The sequence below is a fragment of the Mustela erminea genome, chromosome 1 (assembly GCF_009829155.1).
Source record: "Mustela erminea isolate mMusErm1 chromosome 1, mMusErm1.Pri, whole genome shotgun sequence".
NCBI classification, from domain to species: domain Eukaryota; kingdom Metazoa; phylum Chordata; class Mammalia; order Carnivora; family Mustelidae; genus Mustela; species Mustela erminea.
Window position 1 is genome coordinate 5,026,526 of NC_045614.1, and position 24,418 is coordinate 5,050,943.

The window sequence follows — 24,418 nt, forward strand, 5'->3', positions numbered from 1 at the left end:
CTAATATAGTACATTGTCTTTAAAATTCTAATTAATGCATGGCCTATCATACAGAGGTCCTGGAGGTCGCTGACCATGCGGGATGTCGTCATGTAAATTTCCCCGGTCCCTAGTTATCACGCCTGAACACCTTCTTCTTCTTGTTCTCTTCCTCCCCTCCTCCCCTCCCTTTCCCCCTCTGCCTCCTCCTCCTCCTCCTCTCTCTTCCTGCTCCCCCTCCCCCTCCTCCCGCTCCCCTCCCCCCTCCCCCCTCCCCACCCGCCTCCTCCTCCTCCTCCTTCTTCCTCTTCTCCACATCCTTCCTCTCCTTCTCCATTTTGTAGTTTTCAACCTTTACTTGACAATCAGCAATTAGTTCCCATCCACATTAACTATCTGTAGATTTTTTTTAAGGTGTCATTTATTTATCTGACAGACAGAGATCACAACTAGGCAGAGAGGCAGGCAGAGAGAGAGGGGGAAGCAGGCTCACCGCCAAGCAGGGAGCCCGATGCGGGACTCGATCCCAGGACCCTGAGATCATGACCTGAACTGAAGGCAGCGGCTTTAACCCACTGAGCCACCCAGGTGCCCCTATCTGTAGATTTTTTTTAAGTGGTAACACGTACATAGATAACCAACATATAGAACTTCTTTGGTGAATCTTCACCCTCACTACATTTTTCTGGACAGCCACACATGGATACTGTCTAGAATATCCCTTATTCTTTGGGCCCAGACAGCTTTGTTGAGCCTGGCATCAACATGCACGTCTGGAGGTCCCATCTCTTTCATGGCAAATTTCCAGATCTCTCTGAGTGCTCAAGAGGCACACTTCTCGAAACCCACTCCATGCATGGGCTTGTGAATGTTGGTGGTGTACTCTCGGGTCACTACCTCGCTGATGGCAGAACGGCCCTTCTTCTTAGCACCCTTCTTTGTGAGAGCCATTCTGCTGGGCCTGGGTTGGGAAGGAACCCCTTCGTTTTTCAGCTTCACTCCCTGAAATTTAGCCTACATCTGGAAACCAGTCAGGAATAATTTAAATGCATGGGAGGGAAAAACCCAACAGAAATTAATGTAAAAGATGAGCCTGGGTGTTATATGCAACTGAATTATTGAACACTACATCTGAAACTAATGATGTACTTTATGTTGGCTAATTGAATTTAAATTAAAAAATAAATAATTTACTCCTCCAAAAAAATAAAATAAAACTAACTTAAGATAAAATGATTTAATAGAAAATAAAAATAGCAAAGATTCAATGAGGGTAGAACTCAGCTATGTTGATGGAACTTGAATAGATTATGTCCAGACATAGATACTTGCAGAATACAAATGAGGGGTCTTGTCCTGCCCACCCCTACTATGCTGTCCTCCCAGGTGGTCTCAAACCCAGGCAGCCACTCCTACAGTGACCTCACTCAGCTCCACCTCCCAGAATGCCAGGTCTGGCAGGTAAGAGCCCTGTATACTGGGTTCCACCTCATGCTCCATAAAGGGCTCTATGCCTGGATCCTACTGGACCAGAGTGAGAATGTCCTACCCCAAGACACTGAGAATCTGGAATATGCAGATTAACTCACACTGACGAGTCAGACCTGTCCCTGTTCTGGGGTGGAATCAGGCTCCACCAAACCTGCTGGCTCCGGGAGGGAGTTTTCCACTGTTAAATCCAGTGCCTATTGTAGGAGGCACGGAGTACAGCTGTCTGAGGCATAGCTGTCCACTTCCACTCACTCTCTAACCTTTTGTTTTTCAGTCTTTGACCCTCTGAAATCAGGCTTCCTTCCCCATCTCTGCTAAAACTATCTGAGGGTTTTGAAGGGGCGGTGGGGGTGGGGGGGTGGGGGGCGGTGGGAGGTTGGGGGAGCCAGGTGGTGGGTATTAAGGAGGGCACGTATTGCATGGAGCACTGGATGTGGTGCATAAACAGTGATTTCTGTTACACTGAAAAGAAATAATAAAAAAAAAAACTACTCTACCAAAAGTTTAAAAAGTCCAGAAAACTCCAGAATCTTCCAGAATCACATCACTTCTTTTCCTTCCTGACCCTAGTGAGACAGTCTCCCCCTCTTGACTTCTGTGATGTGACACCTGTATTCTATCAATTATTTGTTCACCATAAATGATTATAATGTTTACTGGATAAATTGTTTATAAGTAAAATGAATTGTTTATTGAATAATTTCAATGTGTCCTGTGCTGTGGGGTGGACAATTTTCATTCGGGGCGAAGGCAGTGAGCCTGCTAGCAAGGATTCTTTCTTTTTTTTTTTCTTTCTTATTTCTTTTTTTATTTAAATTCAATTAGCCAGGATATCATACATCATTGGGTTTTGATAGAATGTTCAAGGATTCATCAGTTCAGTATAACACCCATTGCTCATCACACCACACGCCCTCCCCTTAATACCCATCACCCAGTTACCCCATCTCCCTACCCTCCTCCTTTTCCACAACCCTCAGTTTTGTTTCCTGGTGTCAAGAGTCTCATCTGGTCCGTCTCCCTCTCTGATTTCTTCGCATTCAGTTTTCCCCCAACCCCTACTGTCCTCTGCATTATTCCTTATGTTCCACATATAAATGAAACCGTATAATCTCTGTTTCTCTGACTTATTCCACATGAAATCCAATCTCTTACCCACAAAACCACCACTCTACTCTTTCACAACCTTGTCTCTCAAGAGTTTAATGAAGTACCATTTTGATGTAACAAAGCACAGTGGTATAGAGCAAGAGACAAGATTGACATCGTGACGGGAAGTGAAACTGGGGGCCGTCTCACAGTGAAGTGCCTTACTGGATCCTTCCCACACACAACCTTTTCCAACATTTCCTCTAGTTGTCAGAACGTTCCTCTTGGCTTCTGGCTCTCTCCACCTCCCTGGCAAGCCTGTCTGCCCTCAAGGCCTTAGCCAGTCTCTCTCTTGATTTTTTCACTTTCCAAGTCTGCCTCCGGATATCTCCAGGTGTTACTTGCTGTCTGCAGATGGGTGGTGGGAGATGGAGACCCGCTCCTGGGACCATCCCTGCCCAAAATGGTACCATGCTGGGCCCAGGGCCACTAGGTAGAGACCCTACATCCGCACTGCCTAGTGCAATGACTTGTGAGGTACTTATGAAGTCCAAAGTACTTAAAAGTTCTCCTTCACTGCTGTGGGCTTGGAGTCCCTGCAGTCTGCTGTATGCAGAGATTTGCTGGGGCTTCTCCAAGGTCCTGTCCCATTGATTATACCTGACCTCATTGCCAGGATGAGAAGTTATGCTTGTGACTGGTCTTTTAAAAATGCAACTGGTCAGCCTTGTAGGAGGTGCAGTTCTCTCATGATGTCTTTTCTTGGCCTTGGTTAAATGGACTTGTCTTTTCTTCTCTATGGTCTGGAGCATCATGTTTCTTTTGAGCTTGCTCTTTGAAAACAAAAAGAAGTATGATATGTGAATAAAATGAGAGATAAGGACCACCAGCCACAAAGAACGTTCTCCGCCCATTTGGATTTTCCACCCTCCTCTCTCCACGGGGAAATATGTCTTGAATTGCACTGGGCATCGCAATCATCCAGGGAGTTGCTAAAATGTAGGTTTCTGGACCTCAAGCCAAGTAGGTCTGGGGTGGGGCCAGGAATCTACATTTCCAAGGGTTCCCAGGTGGTGCTGATGCTGCGGGTGCGGGTACCACACACTGACAATTAGTTCTGGGACACCATCAAGCAGACATAAGTCAAGGACAGAAAGTTTGAGGTCATTACCCAGTGCCAACTCCAGACCCCTTCTCCTCCACCATGTTCCCTAGAGGATGTTTCTCTCTTCCCACCCGTGTCAGTGTCAACCACACACATGCTGGTACCCCCTGACCCACCATTATTTGGGCACAAGGATCATAGATTTCTTTGCATCCCGAGACTTCAGGTTTTCAGTTTACTATGCTACCTCCTGGAATTCTCAGCTTTCGTGCCTCATCTTCAGTGGTATTATGTCCCTCCCAACCCTGAGATACTCAATTTCTTTGACTTGCACACCGAAATCCCATATTCACTCAACTATCTTCCTGTTCATAAATAAGTAACTCAAAAACACCATAGTCCCATCACACAGTTCCACTTTTTTTTTTTTTTTTGTACAAATATCTCTATTGTAAACCACTTTTCAAGGCTCCGGTGCAACACATTCTCCCTGATATTCTTCCTTCTGTTCTCCTCCCTGTTAATGCCAGTTCCTCTGACTTAACACAATGATTGATGCTTCTTAGAAATCAGCCCTGCTTTCACATTTGTTCATCCACACCCCTGTATAGGCCATCCTTCCATTTCCTTGATTTCAAATACCATTAGCCCATAGAACTAGAAATGCTCACAGAATCAGCACAGATCTAACTCCAACCCTGATACCCAGCGCCATCCTCGCACTCACCTCTCCGGTGATAATACTGATGACTCCACTCACAGTGACCAGATCCCAAGTTGAACCAACCAATTCCCCCAAATAATTCATTTTCATCAAAGTGTCCCCAAACCCGCTGCTAGTACAATGTCCTGTCTAAACCTGAGTGTCATTCCGGCCACCGGCCACCTCACACTCATAATAATGAGTCCTGAATCCATCTAACAAACTCAACACCCAAAAAAAACCAAAAAAACAAACAAAAAAAAATCCAGTCAAGAAATGGGGAGAAGACATAAACAGACATTTCTCCAAAAAAGACATACAAATGAACAACAGACACATGAAAAACTGCTCAAAATCACTTGGCATCAGGGAAATAGACATCAAAACCACATGAGATTCCACCTGACACTGGTCAGAATGGCTAAAATTAACAACTCAGGAAACAGATGTTGGTGTGGATATAGAGAAAAGGGAACCCTCTAGCACTGTTGGTGGGAATGCAAACTGGTGCAGCCACTCTGGAGAATGGAGATTTCTCAAAAAGTTAAAAATAGAACTACCCTATGACTCAGCAATTGACTACTAGGTATTTATCCAAAGGATATATAACTTTGGATAAATCACTTATCCAAAGGATATATCACTATCCGAAGGATAATCATTGTTTAGTGATTCGAAGGGGCACATGCACCCCAATGTTTATAGCAGCAATGTCCACAACAGCCAAACTATGGGAAGAGCCCAGGTGTCCATCAACAGATGAATGGATAAAAATGCTATAATGGAATATTACTCAGCCATCAAAAAGAATGAAATCTTACCATTTGTAACAATGTGGATAAAACTAGAGGGCATTATGATAAGCAAAATAAGCCAGTCAAGAGAAAGATAAATACCATATGCTCTCACTCATATGTGGGATTTAAGAAACAAAACAGATGAACATGTAGGAATGGAAGGAAAAATAAGAGAAAAACAGAGAGGGAGGCAAGCCATAAGAGACTCTTAACTCTAGAAAACTGAACCAAGGGTTGCTGGAGGGGAGGTGGGGGTGGGGTAATTGCGTGATGGGCATTAAGGAGGGCACTTGATGTAATGAGCACTGGGTGTTACACGCAACTGATGAATCTCTGAATTCTACCCCTGAAATTAATAATATACTATATATTAACTAAATTGAATTTAAATAAAAATTTTAAAAATCAAATAAATAATAAAACTCTCAACTTCTGAATAATTCTTGAGCATATTTCAGTTTCCCCACAAAACACCATTTCTCCAGTGATCTTTCTGACCCAGCCATCAGAATTACATTTTCTGTGTTAATTTTTTCAATGTTCACTAGTACATGTATTATCTCTTTCATATAGTTTTTCTTTTTTTTTTTTTTTAAGATTTTACTCATTTATTGAGAGGAAAACGTGAGAGAGAGAGACAAACCAGGGGAAGGGAAAGGGAGAAGCAGGCTCCCGGCTGAGCAGGAAGCCCAATTCAGAGCTCAATCCCAGGACCCTTAGATCATGACCTGAGCAGAGGGCAGACGCTCAAATGAGCCACCCAGGTGCCCCTCGTATTGTTTTTCTATAAATGGATATTCAGTGAAGAGATGATTAATGTGACCTTAATGTTTTATACCAGTATCCACTTGTTTTGCCTTAGAAGGCACTAAGTTATATTTACTGAAAGAAATTATTCAAACTAAAAAAAAAAAAAAACTTTCTAGATTTTTCAAATAAATTCACTCAACCACTATTATACAGCAAGATCATCTCTATGGTGCCAGACTGCACTAAATGATCACTGCCTAAGATTTTTTTTTTTTATCCTTTCTCCCTGGAATTCACTGTAGCATTCCCTTTATCCACAGGTTCAGTTAACCAAGGTCAACTGTGGTCTGAGGTCCAGATAGAATGGTTAGGAGTGTACCCTGACCCTACATCACAGTGCCTATGTCATTCACCCGACTCCATCTCATCACGTAGGCATTTTGTTATCTCACATCATCATGAGAAGAAGGGGAGTACAATAAAATATTTCAAGAGAGGGTGCCTGGGTGGCTCAGTGGGTTAAGCCGCTGCCTTCGGCTCAGGTCATGATCTCAGGGTCCTGGGATCGAGTCCCGCATCGGGCTCTCTGCTCAGCAGGGAGTCTGCTTCCTCCTCTCTCTCTCTCTGCCTGCCTCTCTGCCTACTTGTGATCTCTTTCTGTCAAATAAATAAAATAAATAAAATCTTAAAAAAAAAACTTAAAAAATATTTCAAGAGAGACTACATTCACATAAATTATTATAATATATGGTTATACTTAATTCTACTTTATTATTGTTGTTAACTTCTTGCTGTGCCCGATTTCTAAATTAAACTTTACATAAGTATGTATGTATAGGGAAAAAATATATAGGATATACATAGGGTTAACTACTATCCATGGTTTCAGGTATCCACTGAGGGTCTTAGAACATGTCACCATGAGGGATATGTAGAAGATTCTAATCACAATAAGCTGTTTAAAATGCAAACTTAATCAGTGTGCCTTTCTTTTTAAACCAACCATTTTTATCTTTTTTTTTTTTAAGGGAAGCCATAAATCCCATATCATTCCAGTTGTCCTGACATAATTATTTATTTCCTTTTTTAAAATTCTGTTTTATTTTTTCAGAGTTCCAAGATTCATTGTGTATGCACCACACCCAGTGCTCCATGCAGTACGTGCCCCTCATTATTACCCACCACCAGGCTCACCCATCCCCCCCTCCATCCCTCCAAAACCCTCAGTTTGTTTCTCAGAGTCCACAGTCTCTCCTGGTTCATCTCCCCCTCTGATTTTTCCCAACTCACTTCTCCCCTCCATCTCCCCACTGGGACACTGAGTGTCCTCTGTGTTATTCCTTATGCTCCACAAGTAAGTGAAACCATATGATAATTGACTCTCTCTGCTTGACTTATTTCACTTAGCATAATTTCCTCCAGTCCCATCCATGTTGATACAAAAAGTTGGGTATTCATCCTTACATAATTTTTTTTAAGTTTTATTCATTTATTTCGGGGAGAGAGAGGCAGACTCCCCACTGAATATACAGGGAGCCCGACATGGGGTTTAACCCCAGGACCCTGGGATCATGACCTGAGCCAAAGGCAGGCGTTTAACCAACTGAGCCACTCAGGTGCCCCTCCTACCATAATTATTAATAATGACCCTTTCAATACTCAAGAGTCCTAGTTTGGATGGAAAACTACTTGATCCTCCCATTTCTAGAACACCTATTACATGCCAAGTTGTGCACTAAAACCCATGATCCAGAATTTAACTTAACAAAGTTACTGCCAGTGTTTATTTTAATCTTGGTGAGACAAAAGACTTAATACAAAGAGTAATGAACGTCTAATATCATGCCGGGTATAATTAATGGCTGTGACAAACAGTAAGGTTGATAGAGAGAGGAAGAAGGAGGAATGGAGGAAGATAGTGGGGAGGGATAACGGAACAAAGAAATTAATTACAGTTATTGATGATGAAGAGATTAGGGGAGGACTAAGAACTGAATTTAAAAAAAAAAAAAAAGACCAAGAACATTGCAAATTAAGGAATTTTCCAGAGAGGGGAATGATTTAAACAGTGCAGGACCACAGGCTACATCCATGTCCTGGTGATATTGTTGTTTGAAACAAAACCACAAAGCAAAAATATCTAGCCTATTAGCCCAAAAAACCTTCACATGCAAAATAGTACAATACCTTAAACATCACTTCAAAAAACATTAACACCTAAGAAGCAGCTTTCAGTAAGATCTCTCCTCATTTTTAAATCTCGTGTCTTCTCACTTAAAAGAAGTTTCACATAAGGCTAAGTATACCAAAGGGCCCTGGTTCCATCAGTATGCACTCCACACTCACCAAAGCAGGCTGGTTGGAAGAACGCGTGGATGCAGGTCCTACCATGGCTGCACTCCTGATGTGAGAGCTGGTGGCTTGCTGGAAAGTGTGAGATTTCTGCTTCTGACTCCCCTTTTATGGAGGAAGGGAGAGGATAACCCAATCAGCCGATAATCCGGCAAAAATACCCTGTCTTATATTAATGGGATTTGAACGTTCCTAAATCTTTATACAAAGACACAAAAATTGGGGCACCTGGCTGGCTCAGGGTTGTGAATTTGAACTCCACATTGGGTTGCCTCTTTGGCTGTAGAGATGACTTAAATAAACAAACTTTTTTAAAAACACAAATATGTGGAGATTTTGACACTGTCAGATACTGTTGTAGATGAAATCGTTGAATACATTTGTAGGTGAGCTATATTGGGGTTTTTTTAAGATTTTATTTATTATTTATTTGACAGAGAGAAAGAGAGCACAAGCAGGGGGAGTGGCAAGCAAAGGGAGAGGAGAAGCAGGCTCCCCACTGAGCAGGGAACCTGACAGGGGACCCCTGAGATCATAACATGAGCCAAAGACGCTTCACAAATGAGCCACCCAGGTGCCCATCTTTTATTATTCTATTGTTCCCTCAATAAACTTATCAGTTGCAGTCATATACAAATCTCCATGTAGCTGATGAGGGGCTCCTGGTGGCTCAGTCCATTAAGCATCTCACTCTTGATTTCAGCTCAGTCTTGATCTTAGGGTGGGGAGTTCAAGCCCCGCCTTGTGCTCCACACTGCGTGTGGAGCCTACTTAATGCGTCCTTTACTTAACGTAGTCTAATGCAACTACTTTTACCACCTTCCCCAAATGTTAATACATTCAAACACTTCCAACTACATTTTTAACTTTTCTGCTTTACTCTTCTCATGCATTTCAATTCTACATGTATTTTAATCTCTAAGAGAGATTTCTAGAATTGTCTCATAAAAAAAAAAATTCAGGGGTTGGGGGTAGGGATAGGGTGGCTGGGTTACGGACATGGGGGAGGGTATGTGCTATGGTGAGTGCTGTGAAATGTAGAAGCCTGATGATTCAATGAGGCAAATAATACATTATATGTTAATATAAAAAGCAAAAAAAATTCATTTGTAATTGTAAATTTTCCTTTCCTTCTCTTCATTCCTTCCTGAATTCCTGATTTTTTTTTTTTTTTTTTTTTTTGCTTAAGCCAAAAAAGGAATTTATTTCATGTAGCTACACAGCCCAGGGATAGAACTCCTCTCAAACCAGCGTGATTCATGGTTCAGTGTTTTCAGGTCATTTTCAGGCCCTGCACTTAATGGGGTAGCTCTATTCTCAGACTTTGAGATGGATCCCAGAAACTTGAAAGTCTCTTTTTTTTAATTTTTTTTAAATTATGTAATATTAGTCACCAGACAGGACATCATTAGTTTTTGAGGTAGTGTTCCATGATTCGTTGTTTGCATTTAACACCCAGTGCTCCATGCAATACGTGACCTCCTTACTACCCTCACCGGGCTCACCCATCCCCCCACCTCCTCCACTCTACAACCCTCAGTTTGATTCCCAGAGTCCATAGTTTCTCATGGTTTGTCTCTCCTTCTGATTTTCCCCCTTCATTTTTCCCTTCCTTCTCCTAATGTCCTCCATGCTATTCCCTATGTTCCACAAATAAGTGAAGCCATATAATTATCTTTCTCTGCCTGACTTATTTCATTCAGCATAATCTCCACCATTTCCATCCATGTTGATGCAAGTATTGGGTATTCATCCTTTCTGATGGCTGAGTAATATTCCATTGTATATATGAACCACATCTTCTTTATGCATTCATCTGTTGAAGGGCATCTCAGGCCCTTCCACCATTTGGCTATTGTTGACATTGCTGCTACAAACATTGGGGTGCATATGGCCCTTCTTTTCATTACATCTGTATCTTCCGGTAAATACCCAACAGTATAATTGCAGGGTCATACGGAAGCTCTATTTTTAACTTTTTGATGAGCCTCCACACTGTATTCCAAAGTGGCTGCACCAAACTTGTATTCCCACCAACAGTCTTGCATTCCTGATTTTCAATCTGAGAGTCTATTCCTTTAGTTCTTAGTTCTTTAGTTCTTTGGTTGAAGAACTAGTCTAGTATTTGTTTTCTAAATCAAATCTGCTTACAATGAAATGCTTCATTTTAAGTTGTTCTTATTGTGGGCAATATTGTTGTTGGTATAGAATTCTGGTTTTGATACGACATTTCTTCTAACATTTTAAAAATTGCACTCAGTTAATACCAAACTTATTTAATATTTGCTTTAATACCACTAGTTAACCTTTTTCTTATTTATCTGGCCTCTGCATTCTCCAAAATCTGTCACCTTAACTTTGGTTTTTTAGACAATGGTGTATCTCCCTATTGTCTCCTGTGTCCTGACTTTGTTTAGGGGGTGGTGATTTAATTACATCTGTGGGTTGGTGTCTTTCATCAATGTTGAACAGATTGTGTATTTTTACTTCAGACATCATTCTTCCCCATGATCTCACAGCTGTTCTTTTTTATTATTTTTTATTCAAATTCAATTTAATTAACATATACTGCAGTATTAGCTTCAAAGGTAGAATTTAGTGATTCATCAGTTGCATACAACACCCAGCTCTCATTACATCAAGTGTCCTCCTTAATGCCCATCATCCAATTACCCCATCCACTCACTCACCCCCCCTCCAGCAGCCCTCAATTTGTTTCCTAGAGTTAAGAATCTCTTACAGTTTGCCTCCCTCTCTGTTTTTATCTTATTCTAGTTTTCCTTCCTTTCCCCCATGTTCATCTATTTTTTTCTTAAATTCTGCCTATGAGTGAAATCACATGGTAATTGTCTTTCTCTGACTGCCTTATTTCATCTCAGCTCCTCTTTTGATCTCACTTTTCTTTAACCCTGGCCTGAGTTTACTAATAGTGTTCACCCTATAGTTTTGTTAGGATATTTGCTCTTGAATTGTCTTCTGGCTTAGGAACTCAGCCCTTTGGAATCAGTCCCTTCTTAAATACTTAGATTTTTATTTTGGTTCTACCATAAATGTAATGCATAACTTTATAAAGATAGCAGGGAAGGGCATCTGGGTGGCTCAGTTGGTTAAGCATCTGCTTTCAGCTCAGATCATGATCCCAGGCTCGTGGGAAGAAGCCCCACATAGGGCTCCCAGCTCAATGGAGAGTTTGCTTCTTCCTCCACGCCTGGGCCCCACTGTGCTCACTCTCTCTCTCTCTCTCAAATAATTAAATAAAATCTTTTAATAAATAAATAAAAAGATAGCAGAGGAGTTTCACAATGAAATGTTTTCCTTCTTTTTTTATTAACATCTTTATTTTATTTTATTTTTTTCAGTGTTCCAAGATTCATTGTTCATGCACTACACCCAGTGCTCCATGAAATACATGCCCTCTTTAATACTCACCACCAGGCTCACCCATCCTCCCACTCCCCTCCCTTCCAAAACTCTCAGTTTGTTTCTCGGAGTCTATAGTCTCTCGTGATTCATCTCCTCCTCCAATTTCCCTCAATTCACTTTTCTTTCCTTCTCCTAATGTCCTCCATATTATTCCTTACGCTCCACAAGTAAGTGAAACCATATGATAATTGACTCTCTCTGCTTGACTTATTTCACTCAGCATAATCTCCTCCAGTCCCATCGATGTTGATGCAAAAGTTGGGTATTCAGGGGCGCCTGGGTGGCTCAGTTGGTTGGGCGACTGCCTTCAGTTCAGGTCATGATCCTGGAGTCCCAGGATTGAGTCCTGCATCAGGCTCCCTGTTCAGCAGGGAGTCTGCTTCTCCCACTGACCTCTCATTCTCTCTCTCTCTCTAATAAATAAATAAAATCTTTTTTTAAAAAGTTGGGTCTTCATCCTTTCTGATGGCTGAGTGATATTCCATTGTATATATGGACCACATCTTCTTTATCCATTCATCTGTTGAAGGGCATCTTGGCTCTTTCCACAGTTTGGTGATTGTGGACATTGCTGCTATGACATTGGGGTACAGATGGCCCTTCTTTTCACTACATCTGTATCTTTGGGGTAAATACCCAGTAGTGCAATTGCAGGGTCATAGGGAAGCTCTATTTTTAATTTTTTGAGGAATCTCCACACTGTTTTCCAAAGTGGCTGCACCAATTTGCACTCCCACCAACAGTGTAAGAGGGTTCCCCTATCTCCACATCCTCTCCAACACTGTATAAAGAATTCCTCAAACGCAACGCCCAAAACGATAATCACGTTGAAAAATGGGCAGAACACATAAACAGACACTTCTTCTTTAAAAGATTTTATTTATTTATTTGACAGAGTAAGACACAGCAAGAGAGCGGGAACACAGGCAGGGGGAGTGGGAGAGGGAGAAGCAGGCTACCTTCTGCACAGGGAGCATGATATAGGGCTTGATCCCAGGGTGCTGGGATCATGACCCGAACCAAAGGCAGATGCTTAACAACTGAGTCCCCCCCAGTGCTCCAGATGTTTTCCTTTTGATACAACAAAACTCAAATTGATCGGGAAAAAAATTATAACTTGAATCAAAATAAGATTATGAGAAGCCACTATTCATTAAAATTCACTAGTTAGGGGCTCCTGGGAAGCTCAGTCAGTTAAGCATCTGTCTTGGGCTCAGGTCATGATCTGCAGGTCCTGGAATTGAGTCCCAGAAGTGGACTCCCTGCTCAGTGGGAAGCCTGCTTCTCCCTCTGTCCCCTCCCCTGCTTGTTTCCCTCCCTCTCTGTCTCGCTCTCAAGTAAATAAATAAAATCTTAAAATAAAATAAAATAAAATTCACTAGTAAGACAGAGGGGGTGGACAATCTGGGTGAGAGAAGAAACTGACATCACACACATCTGGTAAAGTGCATCAAGCCAACTTATGTAAAGAATTCTGTGAAATAAAAAATAAAACTGGGTGAGCCTGGGTGTGGGTATTAAGGAGGGCACCTATTGCATGGAGCACTGGGTGTGATGAATAAACAATGAATCTTGGAACGCTGAAAAAAAGAAAATAAAGATAAATCAATCAATCAATCTGAAAATCCACTAGAAAAGCGGCTCAAAATTCTAAAATAGGGACACCATAAAAAAGCTTAAACAAATACTCAGTTAACATGTAAAAAAAATATTAACTTCTTTTGTTTCAGGGAAATGCTAGGAAAAGTCACAATGAGATACTATAACACAGACATTAGCTGAAATGAAGGGAAAGCAGTCAGATCATTCTCGCATGGCCAGTGAGAATCTAAATGTGTAGAACCAGCATCTGGTAGATGTTATACAAACCAGGGGAACTCAACCTGGCGACAAGAATTCACAAAACTACAAAGATTAAGAATGGATCTCGCAAATGTTATGGGGAACCACATACCCACGGAAACAGCCCAAGACAGCAAGCTGCCATGGTGATTGACATCTGCTCCGGGACTACGCAGCAAAGCCCCTGGGTCCTTACAGAGTGACGAGGGGGACCCTGGAGCCCAACACCCAGACCCTTTGACTTCCAGAGCTGTGGCGCCAGCTGGTTGTCAGAATCACCGCAGCAGCCAGGTGGTCTCTCCCAGGGTTGGCTGGGGAGGGTGACTTGACCCGCAACTTCCCCACACCCCCACCCCCACCCCCCGCCTCTGCTTTGAGCCTCCCCTGGAGGCCAAGGATTCAGCTTTTCTCCCCTGAGATGGCAGAGTCTCCGCGTGCACGTGATCACCTCCAGCTGCCCTGGGACAGGTAGTCCCTGCGCAGCTCATGCTCAGCAACTGGACCCTGGTGGTCGTCTCTGTGCCCGACTCGAAGTCACCGAGGGTTACCAGTTCTTTGCCCAGGCCTGGTGGCTCCATCCCTTCAGGCCAATGCACGTGGGGAATCAATATTGGAGAAGTATCCCTCTCAGCCCAGAAAGCAGAGCACATGTGCGTCCCCCTTGCAGATGAGGAAGGAGAGGCTTCCCAGAGCCACCAGTCCCAACTCCCCGTGGGCATCCTCAGCCAACCTGTCTGGGGGACTAGTCCCTCTTGCTTCAGTACTTTGGTCCTCAATCCTCTCTCTGGCTGCCACCAGCTGCCCACCCTCAGTCAGAGGATGCACCCACCAGAGGCTGAGGGCCTGGCCCAGCTCCAGGCTCAGATCTCTGCTTCTCTTCTGGAGTCTGGGGCCCAGAGCCTGCTGTGTGGCCCATCGCAGACCACCCTCCCAGGCCTGCAGGCAATTCTTCCAAGGGAATTGTCCCCAAGTGCCCACCCCTCTGTCAAGAAGTGGCACATGCCATTCAGAAATGGTGGACACCTGCTTCTTCTAGGGTTGGTCTACATGACCCTATGTCACCCACACTTAGCAACCCCACAAACGGAGAGGCTGGGGGCTTTCACCCAATTTGCTCTGCTAACAGATGCCCTTGTGAGACAAAAGAGACAACCTCAAGTTTGGGGGGGAAATATTGCAAATCTCATTTATCACAAAGGACTAATTCATAGAATAGAGAAAATCTCCTAATAGCTCTCAGTGGTGGGGGAGGGAGACCCAGAGGGAAAATAGAGGAAAAACTTCAACAGACATTGCATCAGGAAAAGCAGTTGAAAAGCTAAGGGACATCACTCCACCAGAAGGCAATGCAAATGAAATCCACTCTGAGATACAAGAACCCAGTTCTTAGGGTGACTGCAATGAATGTTGTGACCCTAAAGAGGACTGGGGAAGATACGGCAGTTGGAACTGTGGCCCATTCCTTGTGGGAATGCAAAATGGGACAACCACTCAAGGAAAATGATATGTCATTACTTCTGAAAAAAACAAGACCCAGTTCTATGATACAGCTACAATAAATGTACTTTGGATATAGACATAAACAGGTCAAATTATGAAACAAAGTATGCCATACTAATACTAGTCCAAAGAAAGCTTCAAAAGCTCCATCAACAAAAGAGAAAGTGTATTTAAGAGTTAATGTGATGTATCCACACAGTAGAATGCTACTTGATGAGAATAAGTTTTAAGTACCTACAACAAGAATAAATCTCAAAATGATGCTGGGTAAGAGAAGCTATATAAAAACAGTATAGGGGCACCTGGGTGGCTCAGTGGGTTAAAGCCTCTGCTTTTGGCTCAGGTTATGATGCCAGGGTCCTGAGATCAAGCCCCGCATCAGGCTCTTTGCTCGGCAGGGAGCCTGCTTCCCCACCTTATCTCTCTGCCTGCTTCTCTGCCTACTTGTGATCTCTGTCTTTAAATCTTAAAAAAAAAAAAAAAGTATATACTCTGCAATTCCGTTTGTAAAAAAAAAAATCTAGAAAATGCAAACTAATTTATGGTGACCGAAAGTGGGTCGGTGACTCCTTGGAGAGGATGGGGAATGGAGTGACAAACAAGCAGAAGGAAACTTTTGCATAAGTTTCTGTCTTAAGATTGGTTTTCGTGGGGCACCTGGGTGGCTCAGTGGGTTAAAGCCTCTGCCTTCAGCTCAGGTCATGATCAGCTGGGCTCTCTGCTCAGCAGGAATCCTGCTTCCCTTTTTCTTTCTCTGCCTGCTTCTCTGCCTACTTGTGATCTGTCTGTCAAATAAATAAAATCTTTAAAAAAAAGATTGGTTTTTGTTGTGCAGACATATACATAAGTCAAAACTCATCAAATTTTAGACTTCAAATGTGTACGTTCATTGAATGTCAATTTTACCTCAATAAAACTGTTAAAAGATTTTTTTAAAGTTGAATTTCGCCTCATGGCTGGATATTTATCCAAAAGAAATTAAAATAAGCACCACTCTCCCAAAATATGAAGTGCTTACTAATAAAATATCCAGACCCTGGTCAATAGTCTTAATAAAGCGTCTTAATAAAGCTCAAAATTAACAAATATTTTATAAATACTGTTAAATTTTATTATCCCCATAACCATTCAAAGCAGTAACTCATATTTTCAAGAATCTGGTGGTTTTCCAGATATTATCTGGCCCAACCACCATCCCAGCACACACACACACACACACACACACACACACACACACCCTACAACAGTTAGGAGATCACTGTTTAGGGGTCACACAGCACAGTGCTTTGGGGGCTGTCTTTGTCCTCCAAGCACCATGGGTTCAAGTCCCAGCTGTACCACTTTCGGGAAGTGTGACCATTTTTAAGTTATTTTCCTTTTTGAGTCTTGTTTATTTCTTATATATAAATATCATGATAGTCCCTACATCTCCAAAGCCATGGTGAGGACAAAATAACATTCACTTAGCAGGTAAAATGGTCAACAAGTGCTCATTATTCCTAGTAAATTATCAATTCAACAAGGAGATCTCCACTCCACAAAGCAGGGCCTTCCGTACAAGTCTGTGGGAGAAAACCCTAACCCAGCTAGTCATGGGATCTGAAGAAGCTGGGCAGGTGCTTAGCCTTGAATATAAGGCTTTAATAGTCACACCATAAATTGGTGCTCTGGGGAAATGGAGGGGATGAAGGACCACTAGGATCACTCCAGAAACCCCCTGTGTGGTCATCACTTTGGCCTGAGCCCAGCTCTGCTGAGCACTTTGGCCAAAGCCATTTGCACCTCCCAGTTCCTCAGATTGTAGATAAGAGGGTTGAGCGTGGGGGTGACCAGACTGTAGAATAGGGACACCACGTTGTCCTGGTGTGGGCTGTGGTACGCAACTGGCACCATGTACATGAACACAGCTGCGCCATAGACGAGTCCCACTACTGTGATGTGCGAGGAGCAGGTGGTGAAGGCCTTGTTCCAGGCCTCCTCTGAGCGCATGCGCATAACGGCCCCCAACACGTGGCCGTAGGAGATGGCTATGAGGGAAAGGGTAAGCACAAGGATCAGCACCCCCGAGGTGGACAGCGCCAACTCGTAGGCAGAAGTGTCTTCACAGGAAAGGTTCAACAGGGCTGGCACCTCGCAGAAGAAGTGATCCACGATGCAGTAGGCACAGTAGGGGAAGTGCAGAGTGACGGAGGTCTGGATGGAGGCGTTGAGCACCCCTGCCAGCCAGGAGGAGCCCACCATGAGCAGACACACCTGGCGCCTCATGAGCACAGGATACTGCAGAGGGTGACACATAGCAACATAGCGGTCGTAGGATGTGAAGGCCAACAAGATGCTCTCAGCCACGCCCATCAGGGTCAGGAAGAATATTTGAGCTGCGCAACCCCCAAAGGAGATGGAACCTTCTCCCTGCAGGAAGTGGGATGCCATCTTGGGGATGATGACCAGGGGGAAGACAATATCAAACAGAGAGAGCTGGCTGAGCAGAAAGTACATGGGTGTGTGGAGCCTGGAGTCCAGGTGGGTCAGGAAGAGCAGAATGGTGTTGCCCAGGAGGCCCAAGGTAAACGTGGCAGCCATCAAAGAGGAGAGCAGCTGATGTGACCCTGAGTGACTGAAAAGGCCCACCAGAATGAAGTCAGAGGTCACCAATTGATTCACATTCCCCATGTTTTACACAACATGATTTCGCTGCAGGAAGGAGACCAAACGCAAGAAGGAAAGAGACCAATTGCAAGTGAGCTTTGACCCACATGCCAATGGCCATCACTTGGTAGTGGCCGCCTGGAGAAGTATTATGAGGTCACAGCTAGAATCAGCAGTTGGAAATGCCATGGTCCATTAGTGATATCTGTCACAGGCATTGAATGGGAGAGCAGTAGCTTGCATCCCCAAATGAGACACTTGGCCACACACCACTGAAGAGCTACCCACCAACTCTTGAGGTCCAAACATTGGAGTCCCAGTCAAAGACAGTAACTTAGCTCCAGTAGAATATTTCAGTACCTCTCCTAATGGTCCTGGGTCGAAAGCAGGGATGAAAGTCCAAAAAGGCTGGGAGGTGAACTAGAGCAAAATGGAGATGAAGCAATAAATCAAGGAAGAAAACAGAGAAGGGCCTAGGTCCAAGCACCTGGATGAGAATCTCAAGGAAAGAGAAAGCAATTATGAGCCTGCCCTGGGTCATAGTGAGGGTATGAATCTAGGAAGTGTGAGCCATAGAGGGTGACTATTGGTGACAGCAGGTTGGGGATGAAGTGGCCTGGGGTTAGGTGGGGGACAAGAGTCATCACCAAGCTCAGTGATTATTGGTGACTTTGTTCCATTGGGTGAAGAGTAGTGACCTGTGAGCAGCCAGACTCAGTTTCAAGTAAGGTACCAAGCCTAGAAGACTATCTCTAATAAATATTGCCTGGGTGAATGAGGATGTTAAGAAAGATGACCATGGGCCAGAGGGAGCGACACACTTAAATTTGGGAATTCTTGATTCTCTTGGCACCTTCCAAGGTCCCTGGGAAATCCAGTTTACCCTGGAATACCATGCACCATCCACAACTCCAACAGTGGACAATGTAAGACCAAAAGTTCCCAACGGCTGGTGGTTAGAGAAGCCAAAAGACCGGCCATTTAAGGGCAAGTGGATTCTACTGAGGGCCCCACTGGAGCTCTTTGTCCTAAGATTGCCGTCCTCACTCAGAAGACCTTCAAGTCTGTTTGATTATCCACATCCTGATTTTCCTATCACATCTTAGCTCCCAACGTACCATTCGGCCATGCATTCAATAAAATTAGTCACAAGCTGGTCTGGGCGTAAGACATTCAGAGGTGAATCACCCTAGGCAAGGTCCCTACTCCCTGTATCCCACACTCTCCATCAGGATATTGATGACAGATGAGGAGATACATGGACAAGATCTTTGTGACAGAGGGAGAGTGCAGTGACGGAAGTGAATAAGATGTCCTGTAGGAAATGGCTGGGGATGGCATGGCACATAGAGAAGCTCTTGGGACCGATGACCCATGTCCTCAGTATCTGAAGAGCTTCTGTGAGAGGGATGCACTAGAATCAACTGCCTCATGCTACTGGGAAGTGAATGCTAGTGAGGCCAGCTGGGTGGTTCACCCTAACAAAGAACTTTCTAACCGTGAAATTCAATGAAAAATGAAATGGGCTGCCTCATTGGCAGCATTTTCTAAAGTCAGTCAATGGTGTTAGGAAATAAGAGACTAGTCCTGTGGTTATAGAAGTTAGAGTTTGAGAGGGAAAGCAGCCTCGATCAAATCATTTCAGAATAATCTACTCAGAAATATAAGAGACACATGCACAATGCTGTAGGTACCCAAGGGACAGAATGAGATCAGAAAGGGCTTCAGAGAGAAGGAGGCATTGGAGCTGGGTTTTGAAGATCAAGTAGGAGTTTTACAGGCAGCAAGAAGAAGGAAAGTTGTTCCAGGCTGAAGAAATAGAGCACATGTGATTTGTGATTAAGAGAGTGTTCCCCCACACACACCAGAAAAAAATAATAAAATAAAAATAAACAAAATTTAAAAAAATAAAATAAGAGAGTATTCCCAGGGGTCAGATTAAAATGAGCTTGGATCCCAGCTCAACTACTTTGTAGCAGCTTGACCTTGTATAGCTACTTAACTTCAGTTTCTTCATCCATAAAGCGGGTGGCAGAAATATATGTCAAGGCATAGTTGTGAAGATTAAAAAAGATGAATGTTGAGGCACCTGGGTGGTTCGGCCAGATGAGCATCTAGCTCTTGGTTTCAACTCAGGTCATGATCTCAGGGTCCTGGGATGGGGCCTGGCATCAGGCTCAGCACTCAGCACAGGGTCTTCTTGAGATTGTCTCTCTCCCTCTTCCTCTGCCTCTCCTCCCACTTGGGCTCACTCACTCTCTCAAATAAATAAATATTTTTTTAACATGGACAGGACTGGAAGAGATTATGGTGAGTGAAATAAGTCAAGAAGAAACAGTCAATTATCATATGGTCTCACTTATTTGTGGAGCATAACAAATAACATGGAGGACAAGGGGTGTTAGAGAGGAGAAGGGAGTTGAAGGAAATGGGAAGGGGAGGAGAACCATGAGAGACTATGGACTCTGAAAAACAATCTGAGGGGTTTGAAGGGGTTGGGGATAGGAGGTTGGGGGAGCCAGGTGGTGGGTATTAAGGAGGGCAGGTATTGTGTGGAGCACTGAGTGTGGTGCAAAAACGATGAATTCTGCTACGCTAAAAAGAAATTTTTTTAAAAAAAGGATGACTGTTAAGAGCTGACATGTAGCAAGTGCTCAGTGAATTGTAAATTATTATATATAATAAATATAATTCATATAATTATATAATTAATTATGCACAATATCTATAAGTTATAGAATTATTACTAATTCTCTAGATAGGAAAGGCATTAGAGGTCGCTGGCTGAAGGGTGCTTAGCACAGTGCCAGGCACATAAAACATTCCTGTCAGTGTTTGTTGCTGTTGTTGTTATTCAACATGGTGGCCCCTTCCACGGCCAAGCCTGACCCTGTCCAGCTCTGTCATCCTCTCTAGTGCTGCTCTGTGATACCCTCATCCGTGCTGTGTAGAAACCCACCTGCTTTTCTTCTGGCGTCTAAGATCCGTCAGCAGAGTCTTTAAAACTCCACTCATCCTCAGCTCTGTTGTCTCACTAATGGGTTTTTCCACTGTGGCATTATTTGAGGACGGATAATTTTTTGTCATGGACAACTGTCCTTCGCATTGTATAAAGCTTAGCAATACCTCCGGCTTCGACCCACTAGATGCCGGCTAACCACCACCTCTCATCAGGGAAACCAAAACCGGCTCCACATGTGGCCAGATGTGCCTAGTGAAGTGGAATCGCCCCCAGCAGAGAACCTCTGGCTTAGAGATAGGACAACTGCAGACTGCACAGATTTTACTCAATTCATCTACCAGACGTATATTCTTAAATTGGATTGAGCTCAGACCCGGCATTAATCCTGGGAGTATCTTACAATTCCTATGTCTCCATACAGGAAAAAAAAATAATATCTCTTGCAATTTCCTGCCATCTTATAGACAACCAATTTAAGTGTCCAAATAAACGTGGTCTTCCTCTGTCCACTCACACATCCTCACCATGAAGAAGCTGACACCAGGTGGGTTCTGACTGTGTAGAAGACATCTGACTAAGTGTTACATGCTTAACACTTTAATGTCCAACTCCTGGAGATGGGTGGTGGAGATAGTCACACAACAATGGGAATATACTTAATGCCATGAACAGTACACATAAAAGTAGTAAAAATTGTAAATTTTGTTCTATATATTTTATCACAATAAAAAAAATCTAGGGGTAGGCATTATTTATCTGCATTTTTTGGATGAGAAGACATAGACAGGTTCAGAGAAGTGTAGTGACTTGTCCAGCACCACCCAGCAAAGAAGTAACAGCCATAATTTGAACAAAATAGGAATCTGATTCCCAAGTCCCTGTTTTTCCCTTGACATTCGACACACACCTCCCCCACAACTGTAACAGACATTTGAGGATTTGTTGCACATGTTCACATACTCAGTCCTATATGCCCCCAAATTCACCTTTCCTTCCAGGGCACCCAGGTGTACCCCCTGTTATACAAACACCTGGTTTTGGGTCTGGGTTGAACAGAAGCCCCTCTGGCAAGTTTCCAACATGCGATTTTACCACTTCCTTTCCCGTTGTCCTCAGTAATGCCAAATTTGGGACCGGGCCGGGGGGGTTGCCTTTGCTGTTGCTGAGTGACCAGGGAAAAGACACTGGCATTATTCACTTCCTGTCACCCATACAAATTTCATATTTCTCCACCATGACCAGGCGTGATCTGGGCCCTTGGTTACCTAACTAATCAGAAGACGGTCTGCAGGACACGGTCACTTATATTGTTTCATTAATCCTCGTCTCCAATCACACCAGCTCAAGGATCCACAGCAGAGCTTACTTGGGAAATAGTTGCCAAGTGAATATATTCTGTTAAGTAAGGGGAGCGATATTTTGGTTGGAACTAGTGTTATTGGCAAACGGGCTGAGGAAGGGTATGTGACTTAACCTAAACCCGCACAGCTACTGAGAAGATAGGCTAGGATTTGGAAACAACACATCCCCGGATGCTGCCTCTCTCTTGTAGTCAGTGCTCAACTCCTGGGTCCAGGAGATCAGAACTGAGAACTCCTCTGAGGGGATTACAGCTGTGGATGGCCAGTCCTCAGGAGGGAAGCTGAAGGTGCCCCGAACCCTGCCAGATAGGTTGTTCTGATACCCATGACCAACCTCAAGTGCCCAGGCATGGCTGCTTCCAAATGCTTTTAGGGTAGGTCAACATGAGATGACCTTCAATAAGGATGACCTTCTATCTAGAGGCCTGGCCATCGTGGGTTCACAGCAGTGAAGACAGACAAGGAAAGAATAAGCATCCAGTTTAAAACAAGACAACTGCCTGGAAGCTGGCAAATGTCAAAAGAGGTGGACAAGAATTTGTCCTTCCATTCAATACCTGTCCACCTACCTTGTCCACGGCAAACAACACCAGCAGGTCTTCAGATCCATCCTGCCACTAATATCTAATCTCTAAATCATGCCTGGACCCCTAATATCCCCACGAGTTCTTGTCCCCACTCCACAGCGTCTGTGGGTAGAGGGAAGGAGCTTTCTCAACACCCCTCATTCTAGGATCATCCCTAATAAAAACCTCTCTGGATTCCAGCACCAAGGGTTTAACCACTGCTGCCTCTGTCTATGCAGGGATACATGTCATCATCTGGGGATGGGGGCTCCAGGGAGACCTGTTGCACAAGAAACCCCTCTGAGTCTCCCTTTCTTCAAGGGAGAAAATTAGTTGCAATGGGAGCCTAGAGCCCCTGGTATTTTGTCTCTGGATCTTGTGGGGAAACATTTACTTGTCTCTCAACGACAGGAAGGGTGAGCAGCACTGATGAAAATAAATGAATGTGACAGATGTCCAAGTCTTTTTGTTTGGATCTAATTAGGAGGAGGAGATGAGGGAATCCATTGCTACACATGGATCCCTTGCTCAAAAAAATAAAATGTCCAGGAGATTTCTTCTGAGTTAAATAATGAATAATGAAGCAGGGATGGTGATAAAACAGGAGGCAGCTTCCCTAAGTTGTGATATTTCTTCCTCTAGACTCCATTCTTTAGGGGCCTCCAAAACTTGGAAGATGCAAAGGTCCAAAGGTAGATGGTCTAGTGCCTGTGAACATGTTATGTATCACAGCCAGATCAGTCTCACAGTATCACCAGTATCACAGGGGAGAGGGCAGAGAACAGAAAGCCAGGCTACCCTAAGCGGGAATGCCCACTGCAGGAAATCACAGGCAAGCCTCCCAAGGCTGAGTGAATTACCAAGAGTGTTGTTGAAACCAAAGCTGAGTCAGGCAGGTGGCAACCCAGTGAAGCCAGAATGGAAGTAGGAATAGTGACATATGTTAAGGACTTGATATGTAGTAGGCAACTACCACCAAATTCCTTGAGCCACGCCACCACACTCTACTCCCAAGCCCATAACAGACATTGATCATTGGTCTCATGGCTTTCTACCTCTGAGCCCGGGTGGAGCTTCTCAACTCAGCTCACCATACAGCTGGACCTTACAAATTGAGTTTGACATTCACCATGACATCTTTTCAAGCAGATTCTAGACCAGGACTCAAAGCAATTGTGACAGTCTGCATGGAGATAAGAAGATTGCCCCAGAAAGTTACTCAACACACTGCTTCCTTCATTGAGAAAGTCTTGCTCTGGAAGAAATGTCAGCTGAACTAAAGTTTAGGTGATATTGTTAATTTATAGTCTGTTTCAAGGTCCTTTTTTCCTCAAAGGCCAATACCAGTTCATGGAGTACACTGGAGTAACACTGCCATAGGCCATGAGTTCCTTTGCAGCAAGGTTCCTGCTATTATTCATTTCTGTATCACTGGTACCCAAAGCACATGGACACGTGGATGTTTATTGAACAGGAAAGTCTGGAGCAGAGAGGAGTTGGGAAAAAGAAATCAAGATATGGAGTAGTAGAGAGTGGGTCTTGAATCCTCAGCATCTCACATGGATGGATGGATGGAGGGAGGGAGGGATGGAACAAGCCATGCTTAAAGTTATTTACAGCTGAGCCAGGTTGTTCTAAAGAACAGAGGAAGGGGGAAAGATGGCAAAGAAATCGTTATCACTCTAGACGTGTGCCTCAAACATTAATCCTTTGCACACCACCTTATTTTTTGCCATCTCTATGTGCCATCTTGTTTTAACAGGTGTCTCCTGTATAACATTACTTATCCATTCCTGAGAATGAGATGAACATAAAACTGTCAACTGGGACTCTACTTTCTATTATCATAAAT

The 24,418-nt window shown here is 43.6% G+C and overlaps 2 protein-coding genes across 7 annotated transcripts in view; both read right to left on the reverse strand.

Moving 5' to 3' along the window:
- Nucleotides 1-2,577: 2,577 nt before the first annotated feature.
- LOC116570885 (putative methyl-CpG-binding domain protein 3-like 5) overlaps nucleotides 2,578-24,418 on the reverse strand; it is a 35,345-nt gene continuing 13,504 nt past the window's right edge. For 4 of the 6 annotated variants that reach the window (XM_032308512.1, XM_032308505.1, XM_032308483.1 and 1 more), the window contains 2 exons: nucleotides 8,261-8,371; nucleotides 2,580-3,392 (listed from right to left, as the gene is read on the reverse strand). In XM_032308512.1, the coding sequence (XP_032164403.1) occupies nucleotides 2,823-3,392; nucleotides 8,261-8,371 (681 nt within the window). In that variant the 3' untranslated portion in view covers nucleotides 2,580-2,822. Of the gene's footprint in view, nucleotides 3,393-8,260; nucleotides 8,372-24,418 lie in introns of all 6 variants that reach the window. The other 2 variants (XM_032308525.1, XM_032308520.1) reach the window with 2 other exon arrangements.
- On the reverse strand, nucleotides 16,724-17,763 carry LOC116570877 (olfactory receptor 2Z1). Its single transcript, XM_032308475.1, has one exon. It carries the CDS (start codon nucleotides 17,699-17,701, stop codon nucleotides 16,760-16,762), a length of 942 nt encoding a protein of 313 aa, XP_032164366.1. The 5' UTR covers nucleotides 17,702-17,763; the 3' UTR covers nucleotides 16,724-16,759.